Source organism: Mustela putorius, unplaced genomic scaffold (assembly GCF_011764305.1).
Source record: "Mustela putorius furo isolate JIRA1106 unplaced genomic scaffold, ASM1176430v1.1 tig00003859_pilon_pilon_pilon, whole genome shotgun sequence".
Classification (NCBI taxonomy): Eukaryota; Metazoa; Chordata; class Mammalia; order Carnivora; family Mustelidae; genus Mustela; species Mustela putorius.
This window is the reverse complement of record NW_025422011.1, coordinates 18,025,725-18,053,337: the sequence shown is the minus strand read 5'-3', so window position 1 is coordinate 18,053,337 and position 27,613 is coordinate 18,025,725. Positions and strand designations below refer to the sequence as shown.

The 27,613-nt window shown below is 35.8% G+C and overlaps 2 protein-coding genes across 5 annotated transcripts in view; one reads left to right on the top strand and one right to left on the bottom strand.

The window, feature by feature from the left end:
• Positions 1-27,613, top strand: part of ANO3 (anoctamin 3) — a 412,327-nt gene that overhangs the window by 331,617 nt on the left and 53,097 nt on the right. For all 3 annotated transcript variants that reach the window (XM_004755876.3, XM_004755877.3, XM_013057935.2), the window contains one exon: positions 6,208-6,268. In XM_004755876.3, the coding sequence (XP_004755933.1) occupies positions 6,208-6,268 (61 nt within the window). The remainder of the gene's footprint in view (positions 1-6,207; positions 6,269-27,613) is intronic.
• Positions 848-19,128, bottom strand: MUC15 (mucin 15, cell surface associated). Of its 2 annotated transcripts, none has more exons than XM_045066117.1 (4): positions 18,768-19,128; positions 11,847-12,577; positions 9,600-9,749; positions 848-7,565 (listed from the first exon to the last, which is right to left on the bottom strand). In XM_045066117.1, exons 2-4 carry the CDS (start codon positions 12,538-12,540, stop codon positions 7,501-7,503), a joined length of 909 nt encoding a protein of 302 aa, XP_044922052.1. In that variant the 5' UTR covers positions 12,541-12,577; positions 18,768-19,128; the 3' UTR covers positions 848-7,500. The 2 variants fall into 2 exon arrangements, with proteins under 2 accessions (XP_044922052.1, XP_004755932.1); XM_004755875.3 differs by having other exon boundaries at positions 850-7,661; positions 18,768-19,124.

Sequence of the window (27,613 nt, the reverse complement as noted above, 5' to 3'; positions counted from 1 at the left end):
TCCTGAACTCTACTTTTTCTCAGAAGCAGATAGTAAAAAGTCCTCCAAACAAACTTAAGTGTTCCCAAGAGTTTCAACAATCAGTAACAATGACAACTGTCTAGTCTGTCACTCTGCTGCCATTAAAAAATGAGTGCATTTTTATTTGAATATTTTGTTCTTCCAGTGCTTTTATAACAGATCACTGTCATAAGAGACATAAACTTGCACTTGGAATGACAGCTAGATTTTATTAAGGAGAAGACGATGGTTTCCATTACTAATGATTACGTTTGTAACTTCCATGAACATTCATCACAATACTTTTAATTTTACGAGAAAAACAAACAACATACTAAAATTCTCAGGTTGCTGCCCATTAGAATGGTTTTTTTTTTAACTTTTGAATCCCAAGCCATACATTTGAGCAAATAATTAAATCAATACCTTTGGATTTAGAGCCTAGACATCAGACTGTTTTAAATTTTCCCAAGTGATTCCAATGTGCATACAAGTTTGAGAAACTGAATTTTGCAGTGATTACTGTTCATTATTAAAACAGCTTTATTGAAGTATAATTAACAAATATAATATACACACACTTAAAATGTATTAATTGATACACTTTGATATTATATATGCATCTGTGAAACCATCACTACAATCAAGGTAATGAATATGGAATCACTTCCAAAACTGTCCTCATGGTCTCTTGTAATCCTGGCCTCCCAACCCTCCCCAGTTCCACTCCTGTGCCCAGACAACCAACTACTTTCTGAATAGATAAGTTGGTATTTTCTGGGCTTTTATGTAAATGGGATCATACAGTGTATGGGGTGTGTGTGTGTGTGTGTGTGTGTGTGTGTGTGTGTGTGTGTTTTTTTCTGGCTCCTTTCACAGCACAATTATTTTGAGATTCATCCATGCTGTAACACTTACCGGTAGATCGTTTCTCTTTATTGCTGAATAGTATTGCATTACACAGCTATACCAGAATTTTTCTATCCATTCCTCTACTAATGGACCCATGGGCTGTTTTGAGTTACCGTTTTACATAAAGCTGCTCTGAACATTTGTCTATAAATCTCCATATAGACGGGCACTGTTATTTCTCTTGGGTAAAAACCCAAGAGTAAAATGACAAGATTATATGACAGGTGGGTGTTTAATCTTCTGAGAAACTGCCAAAATGTTTTCCCAAGTATTTATGCCACTTGACATTCCCATCCTCAGTATGTGAGAGTTTCAGCCTTGTGTACACTCACTAATCCTCAGGATGGCCAGTTTTTTAAATTCTAACTATTCTCATAAATGTATAGAGATGTTGTGATTTAGTTACTTGGAAATAATATGGACATTTTGGATCTTGCTTTTAAGGTTTGTGAGCTGGGTTCATAGCAATACTGTAACCAGCACAAAATTTTCCCCACAATGATAGCAAGATCTGTCTGTGTACAGTACCTGATGCAGCATAAATGAAGGATTTCCAGTCCGGCTGGTGGGAATGGGCATACTGGTACTCATGCAAGGTGGTTCTTTCCTTGTAGGTCTCCTCACAGACATGCTCACTGGGCACTATTTGGGGTGCCCCTATCTGCATCCTGTGAACTCTTTTAGTGTGATAACCTGAGGCAATCCTAATGCTCACCTCACTTATTTCCCACTTCTCAGAAATCATTGCCCTTCTTGCCCCATATCTACTGTCTTGAAATCTGTTGCTTATGTATTTCATTCATTCTTTGGTTGTCTCCAGAATGGGGTAAAATCAATCTTTGTTAGCCCATCATGTTCAGAAGTAGAGGTCTCTATACAATTAATTTTGACAAAACAGGGTATAAAATCAGAAATCACTCGATATCCTACTATGAAGCCAGAACTTATGAAAATTAGCTTCGGACTTATTTATTGTGAATGTAAACCATGAGGAAAATCTGTTTTATTTTCAGTTTAATTTCTAAAAGTATGCTTAGTTTTGAATCATTTTGAATGTTTCCATAAAGATGTCTTGTTTGGGGAAGCATTTTCTCAATACTTTTTGCAAAAGCCAAGCATACTAAAGTCATTAGGTGTATGCATACACCTGCATACATACATACATGCCCTTCTCCTAACCTGTGCATATGACAGCCTTAGGGATACCAGCAAATCTATATATATGTTATTTCTACTTTTACTTGTACACATTTAATAAAACACCCTAGCAGTATCTGAATTCTAAAAATAAGAAACATTCCCAATGACAGAGGGATAAAGAAATTGTCCAAGGAAACCCTAAGTATAGAGGGTTTTTGTCATTATATAATATCTATATCCCTCCTTTTCTTGGTTAAAAAAAAGAGTATGTATAGAGACATGTATGACTAAGAAAGAATTCACTTAATAACAATTATAAGGAAGGTGGAAAGGTACCTGGCAGAGAAGACTATTACCTTCTGGAACAACGCAAGAAAAAAATCCCACCAGGATGAAATATTTAATATCTATTGTATTTTTTCTTCTGACTAAGATAAAATGCAGCTACTTGTTTTACACCTTAAAATCAGAATTACTCTTCCTTTATTGATGGAACTAACATTCTTTTGGAATATCAGTTTGTATATTTAAACATCTAGAAGTTACTTGATGGACAGTGTTTGAAAAAAAGAATAGATTATTACCAAAGAAACAGGCAAATCAATCTAAGATCACCTAGCCATATCATCTAGAAACTTGTTAATTTCTTATGGAATCCATCACCACTTTGGACAAGATACAGAAAATTAAGTGTCATGTTATTGAAAAGTATGTGTGTCTACACATAATTATTTTCTTAATAATTTTAGGAATGTGTTCCATAGAACAAAATTGGTCCCATCACGTGATAAAATTCATATTTAAGTAATTAACATATTTTAACATTAGTTTAACATTTAAACATATTAACATCATTTTTAATATTTACAACCATGATAATTAAAAATGTTTTCCAACTAAGTAATTCAGTGATATTTGCACATTCACTAAAAGCATCTGACACCAATAATGTCAATTTGCATTATGCTAAGCTTTCTCATTTTAGGTGAGATCATTAGAAGGGTTTTGCTTTTTTTTTCGTATCATTTTAAAAGTGATTCTGACCTTGAGGTCAGCTTTATTTATAACAGTTATTAGTTTCTGGGCTTTTTTTTTTTTTTTTTTAATTTGCTCAGTAAACATTTACTCAATACCAAGTATGGGCCTCAGACCATACACCAATATTGATACTACACAGAAATAAGACAGGCTATTTTTTTCTTTTAAGAAACTTCATGAAAAAGTTCATGTAGGAATCACATAAGACATGTGTTAAGTAGATTCCTGGGCCCCACGTCCTACAATTCTTAGGCTTGCAGGCTTAGAATTCTGCAGGCTTAACATGCAGGCTTAGAATTCTGCATGTTAACAAGATCCTTAGGTGATTCCTCCAAAAGATACCACATATTGCTCTAAATAATAATTGGTCAGGAACAGGGAGGAGGTTGGGCATGGACTACTGCCATGTTTGACGCAGCTTGTGTTGAGGTCCAGTGGACATGGGTGGTTACACAGAGTTTGCCCTGTCCAAGAATTAAGGACTTAGGAAGTGAGAGAGGCCTGAACTCTAGCCTAAATTCCAACTCCTTGCTGCCCTTCCCCCCCCCCCCTTCCCACAGAATAGCCTGACATGCAGGGTTGAATCTGCCCAAGAAGTGCTTTGTTCTCCTTGGCCTAGAACAGCTTTAATGGAATGTAAATGAGAGTTTCCAGAAGCTAATGTGATCCTAAACCCATCATACAATTTTAGAGACAGACCTAGCAACTACAGTAGAAGAGATCAAGACTGTAATTTTCCAACCTAATAAGAAATTTACCCCTTTAAACAATATCTACATTTATTGATTTCCAGCCATACTCAGCTCCCCAAGAGAAATCAGATGTCAAACATAATGGAGAGTTTGTACTTAAACATAGTTTTGTTTGAGGCTTCGTTTGCTTCTGTCTTTATATATTATTCCTACTCACATCAACAGTGTTGAATAAAATGCTTGTCCGTAGGTTCCCCCATGCATAAAGGCAAGCTATCTTTCTAGTAAAATAATTCATTGCAAATACACACCTGTAGATAGGACACACTTCCTTTTGCTTTTGGAAAAACCTGTTATGTTGCTTTGGGAATTTTCTTGAGATTTCATCTGGAACTTTTTTTACAGGCAAGAGTCTCTTTCCTAATAGGCAGAAGGTCTTTCCCCCTTTGTTCTCCTGCCAGTTGCGCACAGTCGAAGTTGAGGCATCCATGCTATGCTTGACTCTTCCTTCTCCCTGTCCCCCATTTTCATACGACAGTTCAGGTATCAGTACCCTAAGTGCAACCCTCAGCACCTCCAGCTATTAATGCAGACTTCAAATTATCCCGAAGTCCGTGGCCTCTCACATATCTTAGCACATCCCACCTGTTATATCTTAGTGGCTCTAACACAACGATTTTATACTCCTCCTTAGGGTGAGTTCTGAAGTTTGTAACTCCTACTTTAGCTGTATCTCACATTAGGTATATGTAATCTCTCATTATATTAGTATTACACGTATACCTCCCTGTATCTCATGGATGTGCTTCTTTAAAAATTAATGCTTAATTTATTGAATAAAAAATAAATTCCTGAAAGATTTATGAAAAAAACTTAGAAGAAAAAAAAAAGACAAGCTTTTTTAAGGAAAATGTGACTTAAATTATGACAGAACATAGGCAACACAATTATTGGTAAGCATGGCTTTGTATTTGTCCCTTTTCTGAAAGCACTGTTGTTCCTGAAGCAGGGGGAGAGCCATGTTTTCCTGGTGACCTTTAAGTCCCCATGTGTAAGGTCTCTGTTCTAACACTCTAAGAGACTGTTTCCTGCACTGGGTCTGTTCTGAAGGAAACCAGACAGCTGCTCACCAGCGTGGTGGCAGCAGTGTCTCTGTGGGATGCCTTTGGAAACAAAAACGCTGGATTCCCACAGTGGGTGTAATTTTATGAGCTCTGTAGAGAATTTCTTTATGGCCATTTTCTCATCTGTGCATAATATATAGTGATGACTGTGGTGAAAACCAATTCTTACAACATTTTTAGAAATCCCAAGCCTTAAGAACCATAGAAGTTAGAACCAACTAGGACTTCCTGCACCTAACCACAAACCTTCTAAAGGAGCACGTTTTGTCTTATTTTACAGGAAAACACACTCTACCTTTATCTGTATTAGCAATTATTTTGCAGTATTTCCCAAACATTGCAGTTAAAATACACATTGGTATTATTTTAATGCCCTCAATGACCGTAGACTGTGCAAAGAGGACACCATTGTATTCCCATTTTCCTTTAAATAATGTTCTTTAGCCCCTAATTGGCCTTTCTCTTCTATGAGGATAGTGTACCTGTTTTCCCTATAGTCTCTATAGCACATACATATATAACCACAAAACATATATTACCTTGGCTGTATTGGTTTAATATCCCTCACTATAAATATAAAATATATAGAGAATGAGGGCATTATGCAAATGAAAGGAAGCAAAAGTAAGTTGAATTTATAATTTATTAAAATCAAACAATCCTTGCAACCCTGAATATTGTATTCAGTAACATCATATAACTAACTGTACACTGATCTTTATAAAAATTCAGATAATGTCTGATTGAAAAAAACTTGGGTAATATCCTAAATGTTTAATGATATATGAAACTTCTTGAAAAAAGTTGTAGCCACTATTGGACCCATGACACATTCTGATAGATGTCCAAAAGTAGGGCAAGCACTATGATACCTTTCCGTTGAAAGTGCCAGTGCTGGCTCACTGGTGGAATTCTGCATGTTGTAGTTACAGCTTCCCCAGTCCTGGAAATTTTGCAGACAGGAAGTGCAACTAGGTATGCCTCAACTGAAAAGCTAAACTTAGTCTGACGATCAGTGGCCCACAGTACTTCCTCAGGGTGCTAGAGCCCCTTTTCAGCAGAAATGAAGGTGAAGTCCAAAGAAGAAAATAGGGAAAATGTTGACTCCTCATCTCTTCCCATGAAAAAATCATAAGAAACAGTTACAGGACTCATGAAAGGATCATACATCTTATATTTACAGACCATAAAATAATGTGATTCATTTGGAAAAAAAAATCATAGAACTTAAATGTACACTGTAATCACTAGATTACTATAATCAGTATGTGATTAATATTTTTGCTTCATTTTCCATTAAGGTGACATATTTGTTTGATAATGGAGGGACCGTCTTCTTTGCTATTTTTATGGCAATATGGGGTAAGTATGTTCTTCTGTTACTTAATTGCTTGTCTTTGTTTTCTGAGGCTGTTGTTTCTTCACATATGTACACACACACGCATACACACACACAAACACACCCTGTGTATCAATTCAACAGTGAAATCTCTTGCTTGCTTTGTTCGCTTCATACATTCATGGCTTCTTTGAGAATTTAACTCTTCTGCTAATCCTCTAGTCCCTAAAGCCTTGACCTTTCTATACTGAGGAGTGTGTTTTTCCTGCTGAAAGCTGGTGGTAATTATAAAAAAAAAAACTGGAACATACTAGAATTCAAATTTATAACACCTGTACTTCTGCGTGTAGAAGTAATGCTCAGAAAATGCTTTGTTTGCATAATATTTCTATGTGTCTATTTTTTTAATGTTACACTTTACACACTTAGATAGACAATCTATTCCATGTTTGATTAAGCAATGATATCTAATACATAATAAATCTTGTTCTTATTTAACATCTTAAAACTGTAAAAATTATGTACAGGTATATGCTTTGGCTGAGTTTTATCACCATGTTTCTCATTGACTCTTTAAAGCACCCAAATTAATTGAGTCCTAAAAGAAATCAGGCATGTTAAGATTCCTCACCCTTTGAAGAGAACTGATACCATTCCTGGTTAAGAGTCAGCTTCCCTACCATTGCCCTGTTGAATGCAAAGTCATTGTCTGCTTGGCCATTCAAGGGGCTGACCATGTATGTGCTGGAGATAGGAAAGTAAAACGTTCTACAATACAAGTCTCTCACTCCCATTACCTTAATTTCCCCAGGAGCAGAAACTCCATATACTCTCTAAGTCAAAATTTTAAAAAACTTTTCCTTCAAGAAAGTGTCCTAATTTGCCTTCAAGAAAATGCCAATATTGATGCATGCAATTAGGACAACAGGGTTAGTTAAATTATCAGGCAGGGCAAGCATCGTGAACCCTTTTAGTTTTACCTGATTCCCACAAACGTTTCCCACTAAAGAGTAAAATAGACCAAAATACAAATTAAGGTTACTCAATAGATGATTCTGTACAGCCAAAAATGGTAAGAAAGGAAACCTTTTAGATGATTTATGCTCTACGTTTCTGCTACTAGTCTCATACTTTTATAGTTCTCCTTGGCACAGCCACAAGACAGAGATCTTGCTTCAGCTTTCGGAAGATAGGCTTGTGAAAAGACTAGGGTGTAAGCGATCATTTGCCGTCCGAAGCCTTCTTCCCTTTCCTTTTATACTGAGGTACGAAGTTGAGGTATGTCATCCATAGGGATGCCGTCCCGTGCATTTTCTTGGCCTGCTGGCACAGATGAATCATTCACAGTGGAGTTGTAATAACTAGAATTCCCAAAACTCGCATCATAAGGCTCTGGTGCATTGTCTAACCGCAGAACTAAAAAAGCAACAAAAAAATTATTTTATGGTGACTGTCTGGAAGATGCATGCTTGGGCATCTGCCAGACTATAGGAATTGTTCTAGATTAGTAAGTAGATACAACTTTCATATGGGCTTTGCAGATACTGGTTTTGAAGTTTTAAATAAGCATATGCTTATCATGACACATTTCTTTCTAAGACTAAGAGAACAGTTAAACTTCTAAAATAATTTTACTAGTAGTGAACCAAAAATAAAAGAACTAAGGGAGAAATCCTAATGAAAGTAGAGTGGTACTTTGTATGAAGAAGCACAGACAGACATATGTCTCATTGACTTTTGAGTTCAGGGCCTTGAATTTTTACTTCAGAATTTTTACTTCTGGTGTAAAAAAATAATTTTTAAATACTGAAGAGCCTTAATTTTAAATCAGTGTCATTCTTTTTCTAAATGTCTCAATATCATTACGGTTGAGCCAAAGAAGATGGAGGTGGAAGAAAACTATTTGTAAAACCTTATATTTCTTTGTGGTAGATCCTCGTTATCATGCACTTGGCATTCTCTGATTAATGATATGAGATTATTTTTTACTTTTTCAATGAACAGCCAGTTTTTACATCCTTAATGATCTTGAATTTATTTTCAAAGAAAACTTGGTATGTGCTAGGTATCTTTAAGTACTAGACAGTGACTAATTACTAATCAGATTAGTGATTTAACTTTAATTATTAATTAATTTAATTTATTATTATTTAATTTTATTTAAATTATTATTATTTTATTTAATTTTAATTATTCAGTTAGGTATTCCTATGTCCTATGTATTCTTTATCCCTTCTGTTTACAGACTGGGTGCCCAGTAACCTTATGGACTTGGGGGAGGTTTCTCAAAGCTGTCTTGAGGGAGGAAAGTAGGTGTTGTGATTGAGTTATTCCATTATGCCTTAATCACAACATCTTAGACTGTATTAATTTGACAGACTGAGCTTTTGCATGTGATTACAGGGGAATCTGGGGTTTTAAAAAAAAAGGTTTGGAAAACCCTGTTGTTTGAAATCCTATCCTTTAATTTTGAAAAGTACCACTTCTTATTTTATATGGATTCCTAGAAACCCCCCAAATAGAATTCAGTTAAATTTACAGTTAATGGATTTGGTTCTGAAGATGAACAGTATGTCAGTCATGCTCTGAACTTAGTAAAATCAACAAGACTTTATTGACAGGATGTACCGGGGCATTTAAGTATTTTTTATGGTGGCAAGAGTCCTTTGTAGAACAGAAAACATTTTTTTCCCCTGAAGTATTTAAAAAAAGACAAATCAATTATGTTCTAATCAGTATTACATTAAGAAGAAATCCAGTTCTTTATTCTTAGCAGACACATTTCTTATTTTAGATCTTAGAGTTGGTCTTTTCTATCCCATGAGTGAAAAATTCCTCTGTTTTGTGATTTTATATACCCAAATATACAACTCTTTAGATTCTGTTTTAGAGACTCATTAAGACAATTGATTGAGGGGCTACTGCCTCCGTGTAAACTTTAGAAGAACTTCAGATTGGAATAAATCATTGTTCAAATTACTGCTGCCATGAGATCCAACAATGGCAGAAAATGTGGCTGTGCAGTTACTTGCTAACAGCACTGACCCTTTTTCCCTCAATGGCATACCATTCTCTTCCAATTCCATAGACGTGTTTTAGGTTCTGGGATTTGGTTTATTTAAAACTAATTGTGATGCAATGATCCACAGCCCCGTATAGTTTTAAAATTCCACCCACAGGCCCATAATTATTTTGGTTATGTTCTTTGAGAAACAGAGAGTAGATCAGAATAAATCTTTCATCTGTTTCTGTCATACGAATCTCCAGATCCCTTCTAGATAAGGTAGTGAACATTAGCATCCTCATTTTATTAAATCCACAGTGTGCAGGTGAGATTCTGAAAATTGTTTTTACCTGGTTCGTTTCTGTCATCATAAAGTCGTCGATGGGAAAATGAATCCGTTTTCCTTTTTCCACACAGCAAGTAGCCAACAAGACTAAGCAATGAAGCACCCAGAATAGCACCTAAAATGGCCCCAAATACTACTCCTGTATTTTTATTTTCTAGAGAAGAGAGAAAAAATAATTAACAGATAAAGAAATAGAAAATAATTTTTCAAAGAAGAGAAATATGTACATTGGACTTTCTTTATAACAAAGAATGTTTAAACAATATTGGGTTTTTAAAAATTAGATAATAGTGATATGTTTGTGTATTTTGTGAAGTACTGTGTGTTGGGGATATATTGGCAAATATACCTCCTTATAAAACCATACTTCAAATTTTTAATTATGTTTAAATACTTCTTATTTTTATAACTGTCTCTCATTCTTTTTTTAAAAACAATAGTACTGAAGTGCCATGTGTATGTTCCATTAAGATCTAATTTCTATGTTGAGTGCTATATTGCTTTTAATCAACTCTGAATCTCTAATGAACGTTAATGATGAAATGAACTTTGGGCTTGTTTCTATAATAACTGAAAAGTAAAAAGCTAATGGGAGTAAGTGGGTAATAGGAAATGAATCCATAAAACCCCAACTGAAAAGGCACTATAAGGGAAAAGCAGTATATCCTAATACAGGACGTTTCCCGATGCAATAAATAAACCAAAGCAAGATGTTTGCAATGTCTTGCACACTGAGAACAGATGTGTAGGTCTGAGTTTAAGGGACCCCAAAATTTTACTCTATCTCCCTTTTTACTAAGTACCTTACTTGAAGCCTGAGTTTGTTGTTAACAAACTATGCAATTCTCCCTGAACTCATATTTAGTGTATTGTATTTTCATGGTTTTTTTAAAAAAAATCATGAGAATGTTATTAAGGAGTCTTATAAAGTGTATAATTCTATATTATATATATAATTTATAAAAACATTAACCTACACACTGGAACCTTACAGCAAAATTACTACTAAAATAAAAGGGAAACAAGGTTAACCAATTTTCTTTTGATTAAAGAGCACTGGTGGGCACAAGTACTCAGTATTCTTAGTATGCATATTGAGTTTAGAGAGACAAAAGAAAGAGAATATTTATTAAAAATCTTTCCAATGTAGGGGCACCTGGGTGGTTTAGTCAGTTAAGCGTCTAACTTGGTTACAGCTCAGGTCACGTTCTCACTTTCATGATCTCGAGCCCCGTGTGGGGCTCCATGCTGGGTGTGGTGCTGCTTAAGATTCTCTTTCCTTCTTCCCTGCCACGCCCCGCCGCCCCGTTCCCTCTATCTCAAAATACAAAAACAAAACAAAACAAAAACAAAACTTCCTGGTGTAGTATCAGAGTATGTATGAATGAAAGGATGCATTAAAATTATAGCTAAATTGAAAATATATGTACATACAATCTATTAGCTGCAGTGCTATTAGAAAGCCTAGATTTCAAAATTTAAAACTTCTATACACTACAACTTTCAAAATAGGAATTTGTATGTATGATTTAGTGTTTACATCACTAATATAATCTTGAAGCAAGCTGTATTTGGAATCATTGAATTCATGGGAGGAAAAGGAGTATTTTTTTTAAATTTCAGGGAAAGGCAAATACCATATAATTTCACTCATATGTGGAATTTAAGAAACAATTTTTTATGGTATTCATTAGGTACTAAACTAAGAATTCAGGAGGATTTATTTTGTTGAGTTTACTTACTTTTTTTTTAAATCAGAGTTCTGTTTTCCTATGATTGCTATGTGATATCAGATAATTTATAAATTAATTTATTTCATTCAGTTTTCACATACATATATTTCTAAAGTTCAGTTGCGTATTGTTCCTAAAAGCATGGGGGCATTTCAGGCAGTTTTCTCAGATTCAGTGAAAATTGTTGCCCAGTATCTCAAAATTGTACGGCTACCTCAACCTAATAACCTACCTCTAATTTTGTCCCGCTGTCTCATCATGTTCCCATACGTAATGACTACTGTATGCTGACTAAAGCCTGAAAATCCCTTTATTACTTCCACTGAATATCATGGTTGCGCCTCAGAAGTGTGAACCACCTGTGCTGCTGTAGTTGTTTTTTTTTTTCCAATATGGTACATTCTTTACTTTTTTTTTTCAATATGGTACATTCTTTACGTACATTTAGATATAATCTGTATGACTTAGTTTGAGATTCAGTTTCACACAAAAGGAAAGTTAAATCCATTTATATTTACCTTCTTGGGGGTCTGATGTATTGGAGAAGATTTTTGAATTATTGGTAAATTTTAAGGTGGGCTGTAAAGTTGTTGTTTCTCGGTAGGGGTTAAACCCTATGAAGCTGTCATTGGATGTGGTGAGCCATTCATCTGGTTTTGTTACCATGGGAGTCACAGATGTGATGTTTGGTGCTGTAGGGAGGATGCTAACTGAAATGGAACTGTTGTCAGGAGTTTTTATGGTGTCACTGGCTGAAGACCAAGTGAACTTTTCTGAAGATACAGCAGATGTAGCTTTGGGAGGTGCTGAGACTGGAAGAGAATTTTCATTTGCTATGGATGAGTTCCAAGACAATTTAGGAACAGAGCTATGGATCAGAGGATGGCTTGTGGGAGACGTAGGCATGGGTCTTGGGTTCCTAGAAATGTTGTTCGTTGATGAATTGCTGAAGACGTCTGTTGTTCCATGGTGTTTATTTAATGGGTCCCAAAGAGAGGAATTACTTGCCTCAGGATTGGAGGTTTCTCTATTTTCTTTATTTGAGCTTAAATTTCTATCACTTTCCAAAGGAACAGATTCATTTTCCATTGTTTTTGAGCCTGCTGCAATGCTTTGTGTTGTGTTTCTCTCTAGACTTTCTTTCCCATGGCTTCCAATTAATAGTAAACTAAACAAATTTGAAATCAATAGAATTTTGGCTGAGGTCAACATTGTAGCCTTTTTTGGTATTGGTGTTATTAAGAGGAATCTGAAAAAAAGCAAATAATAAGCATCTGAATTATTAAATGACATAGTGTTGTTTTTTAAAGGATCTATATCTTTAAAGTAAACATCTAGAGATATAATACTGAATTGATAATGCCATACTCTTTATTCCAAAAATTAGTTTTCTTTGGATTATATACTAAACCTAGAGTGAGTTTTATTTTCTATATAATATCTATTTCTTCTTTCTTCTAAGGAAATGCCATGCAAAAACTTTGTCAAGCCACATACCACTATTCCACTATTTCAAAGATCATTTATCTTGGGACAAGCTGAAATATTTGTATATATTTGAAATATTATATTTGGATTGATAAGTAGAATATTGTAAATATAGAGCATGTACACCTGGCTGATTTCTTTAACATATTTAAGAAAATATGGTTTTTATAAAGATATGATTTGGAATGTTTATTGTGAAAATGAAGTTACTGATTCTACTCTAAACATACTACTTTAAAATGAATCAGTTGGGACTTCCACTTAAAAACATTTTATTAGTACCTCATTTGAGTTATTTGAATTTTAAATTAATATCCCTTTTTTCACAATGCTTTTCATGATGCCCTTCTTCCTACTAATCAAAATTAGGGAAAATCAGGAAGACTCTCAGATTTCAGGATAATCTTTCCTTGAGTGCCCTTATTATATAAATGAAACATCTGTCTGGGAGCATGTGTAGAAAAAATGACGTAGTTAAATAGTAGCAGAGTTGAGGTTGAAACCCTGGTCCAGACCTTCTGCCTCTGAAATGTGGAAGTACCATAATTCATTAATAGTAGGATATGGGGAAAAGATCTCAAAATTAGATTTATATTAAAATTCTGACTTGTATTATGAGTAACCTGTGAAAAATAATCAACATAATAAGCAGTTACTTTATTCATCATTGTAATCATACTGAAATCACAATGTTCTGAAGACTAAATGAAATTGTATAGATAGAAGTACTTGAATCAATACCTGGCCTGAAGTAAGCAGCTAGTAGACATTAACTTCCATTTTTTATTATGAAAATATAATAATATTCCTGTAAGTGCCTTACATCTCAGAGAGTTTGCATTATCATCTCACTTGATCCTCACAATGATCCCTTGTGACAAAAAAAAGATAAATAAATAACTTGCATAGTCTTATTTTGCAAAAGAAGAAACAGGTTCAGAGTGGCTAGGAGACAGCTAATGAAAGGAAGAGAATGACTGAAATCCAACTCTACTGACTTCAACCTAGTTAGATGCTAATATTTGAAAGGCTAATTGAATTTAAATAAAAAAAACAAAATTTGAAATATCTTTAATATAGAAAATATTCTTTTTAAAATGTTAGACTGTTCCTCCCCAAACAATAAAGTCTGATAACTGATTTCCTATTCTTTGAATTGGATCTTAGAGCTTATTTTTCACTAAAAGCCTCTATGATGACCAAGATAAGAAAAGGAAGGATGTGCACCTGATATTTTTAAGGTCCAGTATTACATAGCATTTCTTAAAAGCTCTCCCAGAAATGTTTACAGTTATGGTAAACCTTAATTTTTCATTAGGGTCTGAGGAGCCTCTAAATACATCTTCTGATTTTCTTTGGGATTTAAGTGCCTTCTTCCTGCTAAATGATATCTTACATAGTGGTACAACTTAATTATATTTATAATACATCCTGATACATATTTTTCTTTCAGTTATTAGCCCATACCTGTGGATTCCTAAGGCTTTCAAAATGTAATATCTTCCATGCCCTATGCTTATCACATAAATAAATTCTACTTAAAAGGCAAGGCAGGGGTGCCTTGGTGGCTCAATGGTTAGATGTCTGACCCTTGGTTTTGGCTTAGGTCATGGTCATGAAATGGAAGTCTGTGCCTGGCTTCTTGGCTCCACTCTAAATGGAAGTCTCCTTGGAGGTTCTCTCCCTCTGCCCGTCCCCACCCCCTAAAATAAATAAATCTACTGGAAGCAGACTCTGTATACTCCTGACACTGTGTTTCCTGATCTGGTAGGAATTACGTGGGTATTTGTATTTGTGATACCGTCTGTTTATATTTCATTCACTTTTCTGTGATAGCCAAGAATATGGATTTAGATCCTAAAAATTGTTAACATCATTGGAAAACATATTACTACTCTGCTTTTATTAAATCAGATGTTTCACACGTTTTCTCATTTAGTTCTTACCAAAAACAAACCAACAATGAGGAAGGAATTATCAATCCTGTTTTACACATAATTAAATGGGGCATTAAAAATGCAAACAATGGGGGGAGTCTGCATGGCCCAGTTGGTTAAGCCTTCGACTCTTGTTTTTGGCTCAGCTCATGGTATCAGCGTCGTGAGGTGGAACCCCATGTGGGGCTCTGCACTCAGTGTAGGGTCTGCTTTGGATGCTCTCTCCCTCTTTCTCAGCCCCTCCTCCACCTCTCTCTAAAATAAATTAATTAATTGAAAAGAAAAGTGTCAAGGACACAGAGTAGTGACAGAGATCGGGTTAGGATTCAAACCTCGGCATTAAAGCTAGTCATCACCATCTGTGTAACAGAAGTTACAAAGGAATATAGAAATTGGTTACAAAGAAATATAGAATTCAGCTGCTTTTTAGAACTTCTTCCCACCAACATTTTTTTTAGCACAGCTTCTCCAAGTTTTATCATTTACTCAAAGTAGTTTATAATACCATTATTTTAAACACTGGAAAAATAGGGCCTTCTACCTTAAGTACCCCTCAAATACACTAAATACATTTTTATCCTAATTTAAGAAAACCCCAACAATTATCTCTATGATTCTAGGTAGACCCCTTTGGCATGTAGTTTACAAATTAACAAAAGTTATCCCCAGGACCTCCAGTTCACCAACACATTATTAAACTGATACCTCACCCAGCACATTTAAAATACAATTCAATTTAGTTTAAAAATACTTCCATGCCTCTTTTCAGAAAAATCTTTCTCCTGTGAGCTCTGTCAAGTTCATAGCAAACATTAGAGCCCTTTTCATTATTTAATTCCAGTGTTCTCATTAAATTTATGAATCGTCCTTAGCCACCCATTTTTTCATTATTATACATTTTGATTTACTTTCCCTTCGAGGTTATTTTCTTTTCCTAATGAAGTGGTCACCAGAAGGGGAAAAAATAGGCCTTAGCTGTTCTAGTTTTCTCATGTTACATGAGGAACGTGGTATTGAGCTTTCACTCCCTTCCCGTAATGAGAATCCACATATCAAGAGTCAGCAAAGTGAGTTTTGTTGTTCCTGATTCACTTTGTAACATTGAACCACCAATGGGATCTCTCTACCCCTCACCCAGCTTTTGACTGTAACTTGAAAACCTAAGGTATTAATACTCCAAATGAGCCAAGCGTTCTGTTACTGCCTATAATTTATCTCCAGGGAAAAGAGAAAGATGGGAGAAAGGGTTGATGTGTGTTGTGAATACCATTTGCAGTTTATTCCAAAAATAATATGGTTACGTGTAAGGCTCTTGGGAGAATTGGTTTATTCCTGCTATCCTGGCCTGACAGTGGAGGATAACTTTGTTTCTGCTCCTTAGCTTCCAGGAGAAACAGGTTACACCTCTCCGCTCAGGTCCCTTCATCTTAAAGGGATAGAAGCAAAGAGAAATTGAACCCCAGCCCTGGACTTTTGCTGGACAAGGACTAGGAAATTTGGATTAAATTCAACCCTATCCTGAATTGAACACAGTGTAAGCCCCAAAGGCTAATGGAGTTAGTACAGAAAGTGCTGAAGAGCAATAAAAAAAAAAATCCGTGCTCTTTCTCTTTGCACTTTCCTCTCAGCCTCTCTCCATCTCCAGAGTTTAAGTATGTAAAGTGTGTTGTATACTCATTGTGTAAATTTATGCTAGGTGATGGTTGGCAAACTTGTGTGTGCCCAAATTCATTTGTCAGCCAGGTGCACTGTGGAGGCAGACAGAGGTGGAACCAAAGAAAAAATGCAATTGTAGAAAGAGAGTGTATCAAGAGAACCTGGTAGCATCATTTCCCCTCCTGTTCTTTTTGCCCTTTTTGTCCCCTAGGTGGAAATTTGAGAGAGGAAATTTGAGGGTATAGAGCATAGGAACAGAGCTAAGATCATTACAAACTTGAAAAACTTCTAAGATTAGAATTATTATGAAGGGAACAGAAAAAAAGGATTTCCACTCATTTTATGGTATTTTAAGCACAGATTCTAACCCTTTCTGTATATATTGAACTATTTTCATTATTTGTAGTATTTAACAAATTTTAAAATATACTTTCAAAGGGTGTGAGTTGCACTATTTTTTTTTAAAATAATTGCTCTATGCAGAACAAATGAACACAGTTTTCTCCTCTGTTTTTGGTGTTGACACTAAAAAGTGGTTTCACATTATGACTTTTGTAGGGAGGACTGTAGAAAGTGGTAAGAGAAACACAACAACCCCGTCCATTAAGGGAAGCAAGTCCAGACTCTCCACATAATTTTGCTTCCCCTTAAATGCATGGAGTCATTATTCTGCCCAGCCTTCTTGTTATAACTGAGTCATACCCATTTTATATCAAGTTTTAAAAATAAGGAGGTACCCTGGTTTGTATCAGGTAATCAACCTATGCAAGGGAAGAGAAATGCTAGTTATTGGCAAGTCAATCAAAATCTAAGCTTTTAAATTATAACATTAGTTCAGTGCACTGAGGGGTACTATAAAAACATGTTTCTGCAGCAAAATAACTAAATAGAACTTAAAATGTGCTACTTCTCTCTGTTGCTTTTACTTTTTTTTTTTTTTTTTAATGGATCTCAGGCTATAGGTTAATACAGATGGGTTTTGTTTTTCTTTGTCATAGGAAATTCAGTCTGACATTAGCCTATATCCCAGGCAGACCGTGGGTGTTACTTTTGAGTAGCCTTTACAATCTTGAACAGTATATTGCTTTTCCTAAATGAAAGAACTGTAATAAATGAGGACATAATGAACTATGCTTCTAGAAATGCCTCTTTTAATAAGAGGGTTTTGAAAGGATGAGAATACTTAGAAGCCAGAAAGGAGGATTGTACCTGAGGAATGCAGGCATATCATTTCGTTTTTGACTTAAAAAGAAAGGAAGACAAGGCTTTCTTTCAGGGGGGAAAAAAAAATCTAGTTGTGAACGTAATTCTCATTAAAAGACTGGGGTATGCAGGAATTCAGGAAAAATATATAGAATGTCATATTCCCTGCTAATTTGAGCATTGTTAGTCATAATCTTCAGTACTGAAATAATTAGGTGGAAGAGTATCGAGCTTAGAAAGAAAAACTGTCTGCAGAATATTCTAGACCTAGACTCCCAAGCATGGAGATTTCAGCCTTCTATTATATTTCACTGTCTGTAGAAAATGCCTCAATGGATAAAATAGAAAGTGCCAAACAGTAAATCAGCATCCATTTAATCAAAGGAGCTTTACCTCGCCACAGACTGAAAATAATTTTAAGAAACATGATCCACACCTTCATTCCATAAGATGTGTTTCACAGCAAGTGACTTGGCCGTTCAGATTTCCAGTGAGCATCAGATGTACACACATACCACACTAAGTGAAATAGTTACATACACAACATTTTGTCAATTTTTTGATTAATAAAATCTTTGGAAGAGATGTACAGAAGCTGGTAATTCATTGTATTCAAAGATTGTTTTCCAAAAACTGTCATATTCCAATACTTTTGCAAAATTCTTAAAGCCTAAAAGCATAATTTAAATCTAAATAATCAATTCATATTAATGCCATTTCCACTTTAAACATCGTGAAACTTAGATACTAAGATCTGACTTAAGGCAACTCTCTCTTGTAGTCATGTACATTTTAAGTAAGGTTTTTATTTAACTCTCCAGCTGGTTTCATCATCGAGCAAATTTGGCAGTAATTCCCAAGCTAAGCTAAGTCACTTAGTGCGAATGCTCATTTTGTAGGTAATTACTTAATGAAACAACTACCTGTTTTTATAAGGGTCTCCTTATAAAAGTAGCTACTTGCCAGAGAGTCCTGTCAAAAAGTTGAGCCTACTTTGATTCTCTTTGGCAAATAAAAGAGAGCCAAAGACAGAGAGGGAAGGAGAAAAGAAAAGAGAGGAGAAAAAAGGGAGAGAGACAGAGAGAGAAAGAAAGAGAAGGGAGGGAGAGAGAGCGAGAGCGAGCTGGGATCCTAGGTAACCCAGTCCACACTCACCTGTAGGTTCTGGAGGTATTTACAAACAGGAACTGAAATACCACAGACAGCTGTCCTGGCTGGAATGAGTCTGCTGAGCATTAGAGAAAGCAGATGGGTTAAGAATGACAATGTCCCACTGAGCAGGAGGGTGTCTGAGAAACAAAATTAGGTGGAGCTGGCCAAATCTTGCTTGTGTAATAGAGCACCCAAGAACCTGACTGACCTGCTTCTCAGCTGTCAGCGTGAAGATATCACCTCATTCAGACCTTAAAAAAAAAAAAAGAAAGAAAGAAAAGTCCAACCCTCCAGGTTTCATAGGTTGATCGTTTTGACTTTGGGGCAGGCTAGTTCTCTTGAGCAGTGGAAGAACAAGGGGCATCCATTTCCTGCCCTAAATGGGGAAAAAAAAAAAAAAAAGGGACAAAGACTTTGGTAATGTTCCCTGGCGTATCCAGAATTTCTGGCACATGCTGGATTCGCCCTTTGCAGGTGAGGAAACCAAAATGACTCACGTCCTGCACCTGTTACAGCCCCATGTTATTCTCCTACATCATCAACAAACCTGTCTTTCCCATAGTAGGATGCCCTTTGTGTACCAAAACCTGAATGGAGAAAACACAGTGGTGAGGGGTCTTGTCTGCAGTCCACTGAAATCAATTTTATAGAAAGTCACACTTCACACAAAGTGAATTAATGTGTATTGGCCTCCTTGAGAAAGCTGCGAAGCGTTCAGTTAGAAATAATCACCAGGATTGAGAGGGGCTTTCTTGCTGATTTTCAGGAGTTTGGGGAGTTACTAGGACCTGTGTGAGAATGGCCCCATGATCCAGAGTAATCCTGAGAGTCTTCTCAATTAAGTGGTTTCCATCCCATGTTCTCTTTGCTTTTACTCTCAGTTTAGAAGCTGGAGAGTTTCACAAGTGCCCAGGTAATGCCTGATTAAATCCTGGAGTTGAATAACAACCTGGCAGGCTTCCTTCACTTCCTTCCATGGCTTATGAAAGGGAGCAGAGTGAAACTGCACTTTCTGGGATACTCTGCACACCAGTATTTGGGGGCTGGCGCCAAGGCCCGTTGAGCTCAGTATGTCTGAGGTACACATTTAGTTTCTGTTGTGCAAAGAGATAGCTTTCCAGCTGCTGGGAGAGAAAATGAAACTTTAGCTAACGTACAGGACCTTCAAATTGAATGTAAAGAATCTGCCCAGTTAATTGGCTTCAGGAAAGAACAAGGTAATGTGTGGTTTTAAATGTTCTGAGGTCCGAGGGCCTTTTCAGAGTAAGATTAGAAATTAAGCAAACCCCTAAAAAAGTGTTTACTCAAAGGGTATGTCATCTGTATCTGCACTGGTATGAAGAAAAGCAAGTTGAATTTAATCAAACAACTGGTTACTGAGCAATGGCTTCATAGAATTCAATTGGTTCTTTTCAGGTTAGTCAGTTACTAGGAAAAATTCCAACTGACAAAATATTTTTTGTCTACTTAGAGATCTGAACATGACTTGGCAGGGTTGGGTGTGCCATGCCCTTAGGGATTTTCCTAGATATGTGTATGAATATCATTACCACTTTCTGACTTGACTATGGTAATTATGGCCTCTGCCAGGCATGGAAATTACAAGGTACTGTTGCTACAATTCTCTTCTTTCACTGTGTAGGAGACGAATCTTATCTCCCATAAACCCCTTTTCTAGAGACTCTACCTGTGACCTCAGACTCCCCTTCATCACTGCCCTCCTGACAACCATAACCAATTGGTTAGAAATGACCCTACAAATAAACCCTATTTATCTTCCCTGTCATGAGCACATCTGGAAATAAAGTCATAAAATAAGAAGTATTCATGCATTTAATGCCTCAGTGGTTACTTAGCCCACTTACTTGTGATCACAAATCTTTGTGAAATCACCCAAGTTCGAGTTAAAAAGTAATTTCTTGGGGCACCTGGGTGGCTCACTGGGTTAAAATCTGCCTTCAGCTCAGGTCATGATTCCAGGTACTGGGATCAAGCCCCATGTCTGGGTCTCTGCTCGGTGGAGAACATGCTTCTCCCTCTCCCTCTGCCTGCTGCCCCCACTGCTTGTGCTCCCTCTCTCCATCAAATACATAAATAAAATCTTTAAAAAAAAAAAAAGAAGAAGAAGTAATTTCTTGCCAAACAAACAAACCTCAGTGAGATACATTCCCAAGTATATACCGTGTTCTAGGTAAGATCAATCCCGTGTTGGCCCTTGTTTCTCCAAAGTAACTCAACAATAAGGGACAACTAGCTGGCAATTTAGTCAGCCAGGCTAGCTGAGATGACACATGGTACAATGCCTGGCTAACTATTTTGTACTTACCTACGATGGTACCTTTCATCGGCCCCTCTCCAATTGCTTTACACCTATCAAGTCTCATACTACTTATTGGAAGAAGCAATAATTTCTCTTTGTCTGAAATGGTGGAACTGACAACATGTTCTACCAGAACATGAAGTTACATTATTGTCACTGATGGATTTGAAAATACAACCAGAATGTAACTTGGGACCGTGCCTCAAGTAAAATTAAAACATTGTTCTGGATCCAAAATGGTATTCCTTGTATACAAATCCTATAGAGTCATGTGCCTGATGGTGGTGCTATATATCGGGAATTTGTTTGCCATAGATCAAAATCCATTAATAGCCGGTTCTGAGTCTAAAACATGATATAAGTTGAATTCATGTTTTATCTCCCCACAGGAGCATGGGCACTTTAAGAAACAAATATTTGATTAATAATAAAGCAAATAACATGGTTATATTATTTGAAGATAATTTAATGGTATTCTTCAGGAATACAATAAAATTGATAGCTGGAAAAATTCCTTATGGTTGATAACTTTTGTTTCAGTATTCTGTGAGAAGAGAAATAGATTATTCTCATGAGAGCCAACCATTGTTTAACATAGCTTATCTTTTTTCCTAAGTCACGTGGTATTATAATATGGTCATCTTTAACAATATGGTCATCATTTAACAATCACATTATGTAAAGATTAAGTGCTCCATTTTGTTGCTAAGGACATTCTACAACAATGCCCTTTGTTAGGTACAAGTTGCGACATAGCATTTGCATGTATGCAGGTGTGCATGCTTGGATGCATACCTACATAAAATGGGGAGCTAAGGAAGGTTGTAAAAACCTGATTTAATAAAACGTGATAAATCACATACAAACTTTAATTCAGCTGTAGTTCAGAGAAGCAAACAACATAACTATAACAAAACATGTTGCATTCTTATCTACACATTATGTGTAGATGTTTGCTTTGTAAATATCCTCATAAAGACAAAGGATTCACATAGAGTTGTTGCTGAAACCTCTCACTATAGCAAGAAGTAACACGTATCCATGGATACCTGAACCAACTGAAAAACAGTCAAAAAGCCCATTGATATCCTTAAGAGAGGTGTTTTTAAAAAAAATATTAGGCTTCATGTTTAATATCTGTTAAATTTTGGTATAAATTTTCTTTTTTTGTTAATAATAATGACAACTCAATCCAGATTTTAAAAAGAGCCTCATGGTCAAAGAAATTTTAAAAATTATTTTAATTTCTTATGACTAAAGTTAAAATTAATTTTAATTTCTTATGACTAGTTTCATTTTCTATTTTTTTTGGTTAGCAGTAGGAGAAGATAAATACTTTCAGACAAAATATAAAGGATATTATTCTGAGGTAGAAGCAATAGAAGCAGAAGTAGATTTAAAGATAAAATGAAACAACTTAATCATATCAGGGAGAAGGGGGGTGGGGTTATGGACATTGGGGAGGGTATGTGCTTTGGTGAGTGGTGATTCACAGACCTGTACCACTGGGGATAAAAATACATGTTTATAAAAAATTAAAAATTTAAAAAAAAAAAAGAAAAAAAAATGAAACAACTTAAATTTTACAATAGTAAGATCTTATAACAAGTGTATTTTAAAGGGATATGAGTTAAGTATAAAAGACTAATGAAAGTTTTATTTTAAAATGTCAGTTTTTTGTAATGTGCTAGAAATCACATCTGTGGCAAATATTTACATATATGATAAAAAAGAAATTTTGGATGTTCTTATAAAATTATACAAATGGATAACAATTTTACAAAGGGATTTTAAAGCTTATACTAAAATTTTGAAGACAACTGATTCTAAATGATACTTAAGCTTCAAGTTGTTCATAGATACAGAATATTTTATTGGGTATTTTTCTGTGCTAATTAAGTCCTGACACTATAGGAATTCCCTATGCCTTTTTATCTCCCCTTCCAATTCCATCAAGGAGGGGGAAAAAAAGAGCCAGAGAGTGGGAATATTGCTAAAAGGTGATGGAGACATTTTGAAAGCAAACACTATTTTCCTCAGAGCATTACCCTTGCAGATATGGTCACCCTCTACATATGTTACCAGAATAACTTTGTTAGCATAGGATAGCCCCATAAATTTTTATTCAGTGTCAGGGCTCTTCTTCTGGCTGGTACTACAGGCTCATTCTTAGAGAACAGCAGGAATGGAGGAAAGGCTCAGGCCATCAACTCACAATTTTCTTGTTGAATCCTAGCTTTGCCACTTAACTGGTTTCATAACCTTGTCTAATCACTATCTCATTCCCAGTGTGTTCTCATTTGTAAAATAGCAAAAGTGACACCTACCTTCTAGTCACCTGTGGGGAGTCAGTGAGATAAGGTAGATAAACACGTGGTAGGGCTCAATAACTATAATTATATGATAACTATAGTAATTTTTGTTTAGAGATGGTAGAAATTAAAGTTTTAGCATCAATGTGAACAGAAGTTGAGATGAGTCCAACCAAGCATGGAAACACTTATGTTAAATTACTTTGAGTTTGTGTCTATAGCTTAGCACATAGTAGTTGCTCAATAAATAATAACTGAGTGAAAAATGAAATAATTCAGTGCACCTGGTTGGCTCAGTCAGTTGGCCTTTGGCTCAATTTATGATCCCAGGGTCCTGATATCCAGTCCCGTGTCAGGTGCCCTGCTAAGCAGGAAACCTGCTTCTCCCTCTCCCATTCCCCCTGCTTATGCTTTCTCTTTTACTCTCTGTCAAATAAATAAATAAAAATCTTTGAAAAAAAAAGAAAAAGATAAATAAAATTGTTCTTCTCCAATTTTATTTTTTTTTCCTGACAGAGAGGCTTTCCCTAGTTATCTTTATAAAAGCTACAACCCTGCTTTCTTGACCTGTTTTAATTTACTTCCCCCACATTATTTTATCGGCAGCATTTATAGTCACTTAATGTACTTTTACATTATTTTTATTGTTTATTATTTGTTCCTGTATGAAAGAGCTCATGAAAGCAAACATTTTTGGTCTTCTTTCTTAATTGCTTCATACAAAGAACTAGACTAATTCCTTGCACAGACTAAATGCTCACTAAGTGTATAAATGGGTGAATTAATGAGTAAATACATAAACAAATAAATATAATTAACAATAATAACCCCCCAAAAGTGAGAATACTAAGTATAAGACATCTGCAAGCTCACATTTCTTCTACCTAGAATATTATTCTAATTGTTGGCTCTTTCAGGTATGAGATCAACCTTTTTTCCCACTTCAAGATATCTCTTAAGCAACTTTGTATGATTGTACATGTACATCACTAAGCAATGTCCTACAGCTGGTAATAAGGGATAGGGGCTAGTTTATAAGAATAGTTGATTTAACTATGAATTCATAAATCTTCTGTTATAGCAGGTGAGAGTGTAGACACTACTGCACACAAGTGTTGGTAAGTGGGTAGGTGTGGCTTTGGGGTATAATTTCTCCTGAACACTTTGGTTTTTTGTTGTTGTTGTTGTTGTTGTTTTAAAGATTTTATGTATTTATTTGACAAAGAGAGATCACAAGTAGGCAGAGATGCAGGCAGGGTGGGGAGAAAGCAGGCTCCCCACAGAGCAGAGAGCCCGATGCGGGGCTCGATCCCAGGACCCTGAGATCATGACCTGAGCCGAAGGCAGAGGCTTAACCCACTGAGCCACCCAGGTGCCCCTGAACACTTTGTTTTTAATGGTGAGGTAGAGAGCAAAATCGCACCTAAGAGTGGTAAGAGTGTATGTGCTGGTTATTAAATGAGAAAAGAGAAGGTATTACAGCATGGCACAAGTCTTCTCAAATCATTTTTTAAAACAAATCAACCCACCCAGTATACTTGTCTTTTTCTTCAATGATGTTGGTGTGCATGGGGACAGATGGACAGTAGATGGATTGTTGTTTTTAACTAGGGTCATTTTCAGACTCTGAGTTTATAACAAACAGGGATAAGAGGTAGAGATCTGAGGGTGTATGCAGGTGGTTGAATATAATGGCAGACCATTAGAATCTTAAAGAAGAAAGTGAGGGCTCCAGGAGAGGAAAGGACAGTCAAAATATTATGGGACTGAGGATTGAAAAATCTTGGTCAAAGGTCAGTGGATTGAAAATATGGGTCAAGGAGTTATTGGAATTGGAGTTTATAGGGAATGAGCTAGAGGGATAGAGCTGATAAGTGGAGATTGATCAGAAGTATGCTGTGGGAGTACATGAATGAAATAGACAAGGAGAAGACAACTTTGAAGATAGAGCCAAGGCCCTAGAAAGATTATCTGTGTTTGTTGCAATTTCAAAGAATTATTTTAGAAATCATGTTGAAAATAGTTGCACTAAGCCAAGAGTTTTAATATATTAAGATAAGCTAGGGATGTGTCTCCAGGGATTGTTACATGACTTCCCCTAACACAGGTAGTAGGAAGTATGGATTGATAATGTGAGACCCAAATCTGTGAATGAGGAGGGGAAGAAATGGCCTTGAAACAGCAGTGAGGAGCAAGAAATTCACCTCCTCATCTCAGTCTCTCAACTGGTATGGGAGACAAATCGCTATTAGCTGAGAATGCCCTAAGGAAATTGTCCCAGGTTTCAGTTAGCAGGAGAAGGTGAGGGGACCTAAGTTACTGTTACGGCACTGAGCACAAAAGGATAAAGTGAAAGTATCTCAAAAAGTGTTGGGAAGGAGTGGGAGATGGTCACAAAAGTCTTCTGTTTCCCTGAAACTGGAGAATCAGACTTTGAGGGTTAAGGGATAATCTTGGAAATCTTGGTCTTCTTGAGATAACTGATATGAACAGAATTAAGGAGCACAGTGAGTGAGTTATGATGGACCCAGTTGTGAGGGATAACAGGAGGAAAAGTTATGTGTGTAGGATACAGACATGGAGGCATCTTGCTAAGATGGAGAATTCTGGGCTCCCTCTAGACTCCTGCTCAGAGAAGAATTCTGAAGTAAAGCCTCTTATTCCTAACACCCAAAACAACTACTCAGACTTGCAAGTGGCAACCTGCTGGAAAATGATACTATTATCTTTAACAAGTACATGATACTCTGTTGTGCAGAAATGCCTACAAAATCCCTCCATGTCTGTATGATGGAATATACCATTATGCAAGTTTCCTTCTTTTAGAGCCTCAATTTTGTTACAAAGTGTAATCTCTCTAGATGACTACTGCTCAGTCTATCAACTATGCAATTTATTTTTATAGGGACTTAATGAAATTACAACAAGGCATAAATATAATAAAATGGCAAAACTAGTACATGGAAAATAGAACTTATTTTGCCACCTTGAGGAAAAGGTTGATTTACTAATGCATTCTAAAAAATATATTAAAGAAGATAATCATAAAATTCAGGCATCTCTAATTTGTTTTTTTTTTCCTGTCTATAAAGTTAGTAGAGCTAAATAATAATAAATAATAACCATGGCAGCAACAACACACAGAGTGTATTTGCTGAGTGTCCTCAGCACTGAGCCATGACCTTGTAAGGGGCAGAGTGAGGAGAGAATAAGATGCCAAGACTAGGTCTATACACTCTGACGAAGGTCCTTGATTTGTTTCTTGGCTCAGAACCCAGGGAAGAAGGAAAGGAAACTTATCCATAACCTGAAAGGGATTTTGAAATCAAGTTCACAGACAGCAAATAGCAATGACAAGTGGCTTTCCCATCCATTTAGACTCTAAGCACCTTAAACACTTTGGAGAGAACAATGAAAACATGCTATGTTTAACTAAGCTGACAGTTCCTAGAAGCTCTTAGCTGTAGTATAACAAGAAAGAAATTTTTGTACGAAATCAGGACAGAATCCTTAAAGGACACTTAGGATTATTGGAAACTGTCCCTTTGAATGAGTATTTGAAGCCATTAACCCTGCCTTAGGACTCAGAGTGACCTGGGGTACACAGTCAAGTTCATTTGGGGCAGGAAAACTTTATTTCTGAACTGTAGTATCATTACCTATGAAATAGCAATAAAAAAATTGTTTCTTGTACATGGAGCTGTTGTGAGGCTTTAATGAGTAACGTGTGAAATATTTAGCAGGATGGCTGGCATATATGTGAGTGATCCATTACAACTCTTCAAGGGAAGGAGATGCACAGTTTTGGAAGCTACAAAAATATGAACAGAAAATGAAGTATAAAAATAAATAAACTGGGAAAAATCACAAGTTTACAAATTTTTAAAATCTCCAAATAAATAAAGTCAAAATCCAGAAAAGTAACAATATTTTAATTAGCTGACTACCATATTTCTGTAATGCTTTTTGCCCCACATTTCTGTTTTATCAAATTGCCTTTTAATATAACATATAAAAATATTACAGAGAATGTATAGAAAAGCAATTCAGTCTTTCCTCTTCCTCTAACATGATTAATTGGAAGTCTTCTTTATCGATAATTTTGAAAAGTTTATTTCAGCTTTATAATTCATTATTGGTAGTGTGCATTTTTAATGTAAATTTGAGAAAAGCTCTGGTGCATTTCACATACCAGTTGAAATTTATTTTTTTTTGAA

Bases quoted from the DNA above. Each gene is read 5' to 3' on its own strand.
- MUC15 (XM_004755875.3), bottom strand. From the start codon at position 12,540: ATGTTGACCTCAGCCAAAATTCTATTGATTTCAAATTTGTTTAGTTTA. The intron at 9,750-11,846 runs GTAAATATAAAT...TCTCTTCTCTAG, and splicing joins TACATCAGACCCCCAAGAAG to AAAATAAAAATACAGGAGTA. The intron at 7,662-9,599 runs GTAAAAACAATT...TTGCTTTTTTAG, and splicing joins TGATGACAGAAACGAACCAG to TTCTGCGGTTAGACAATGCA.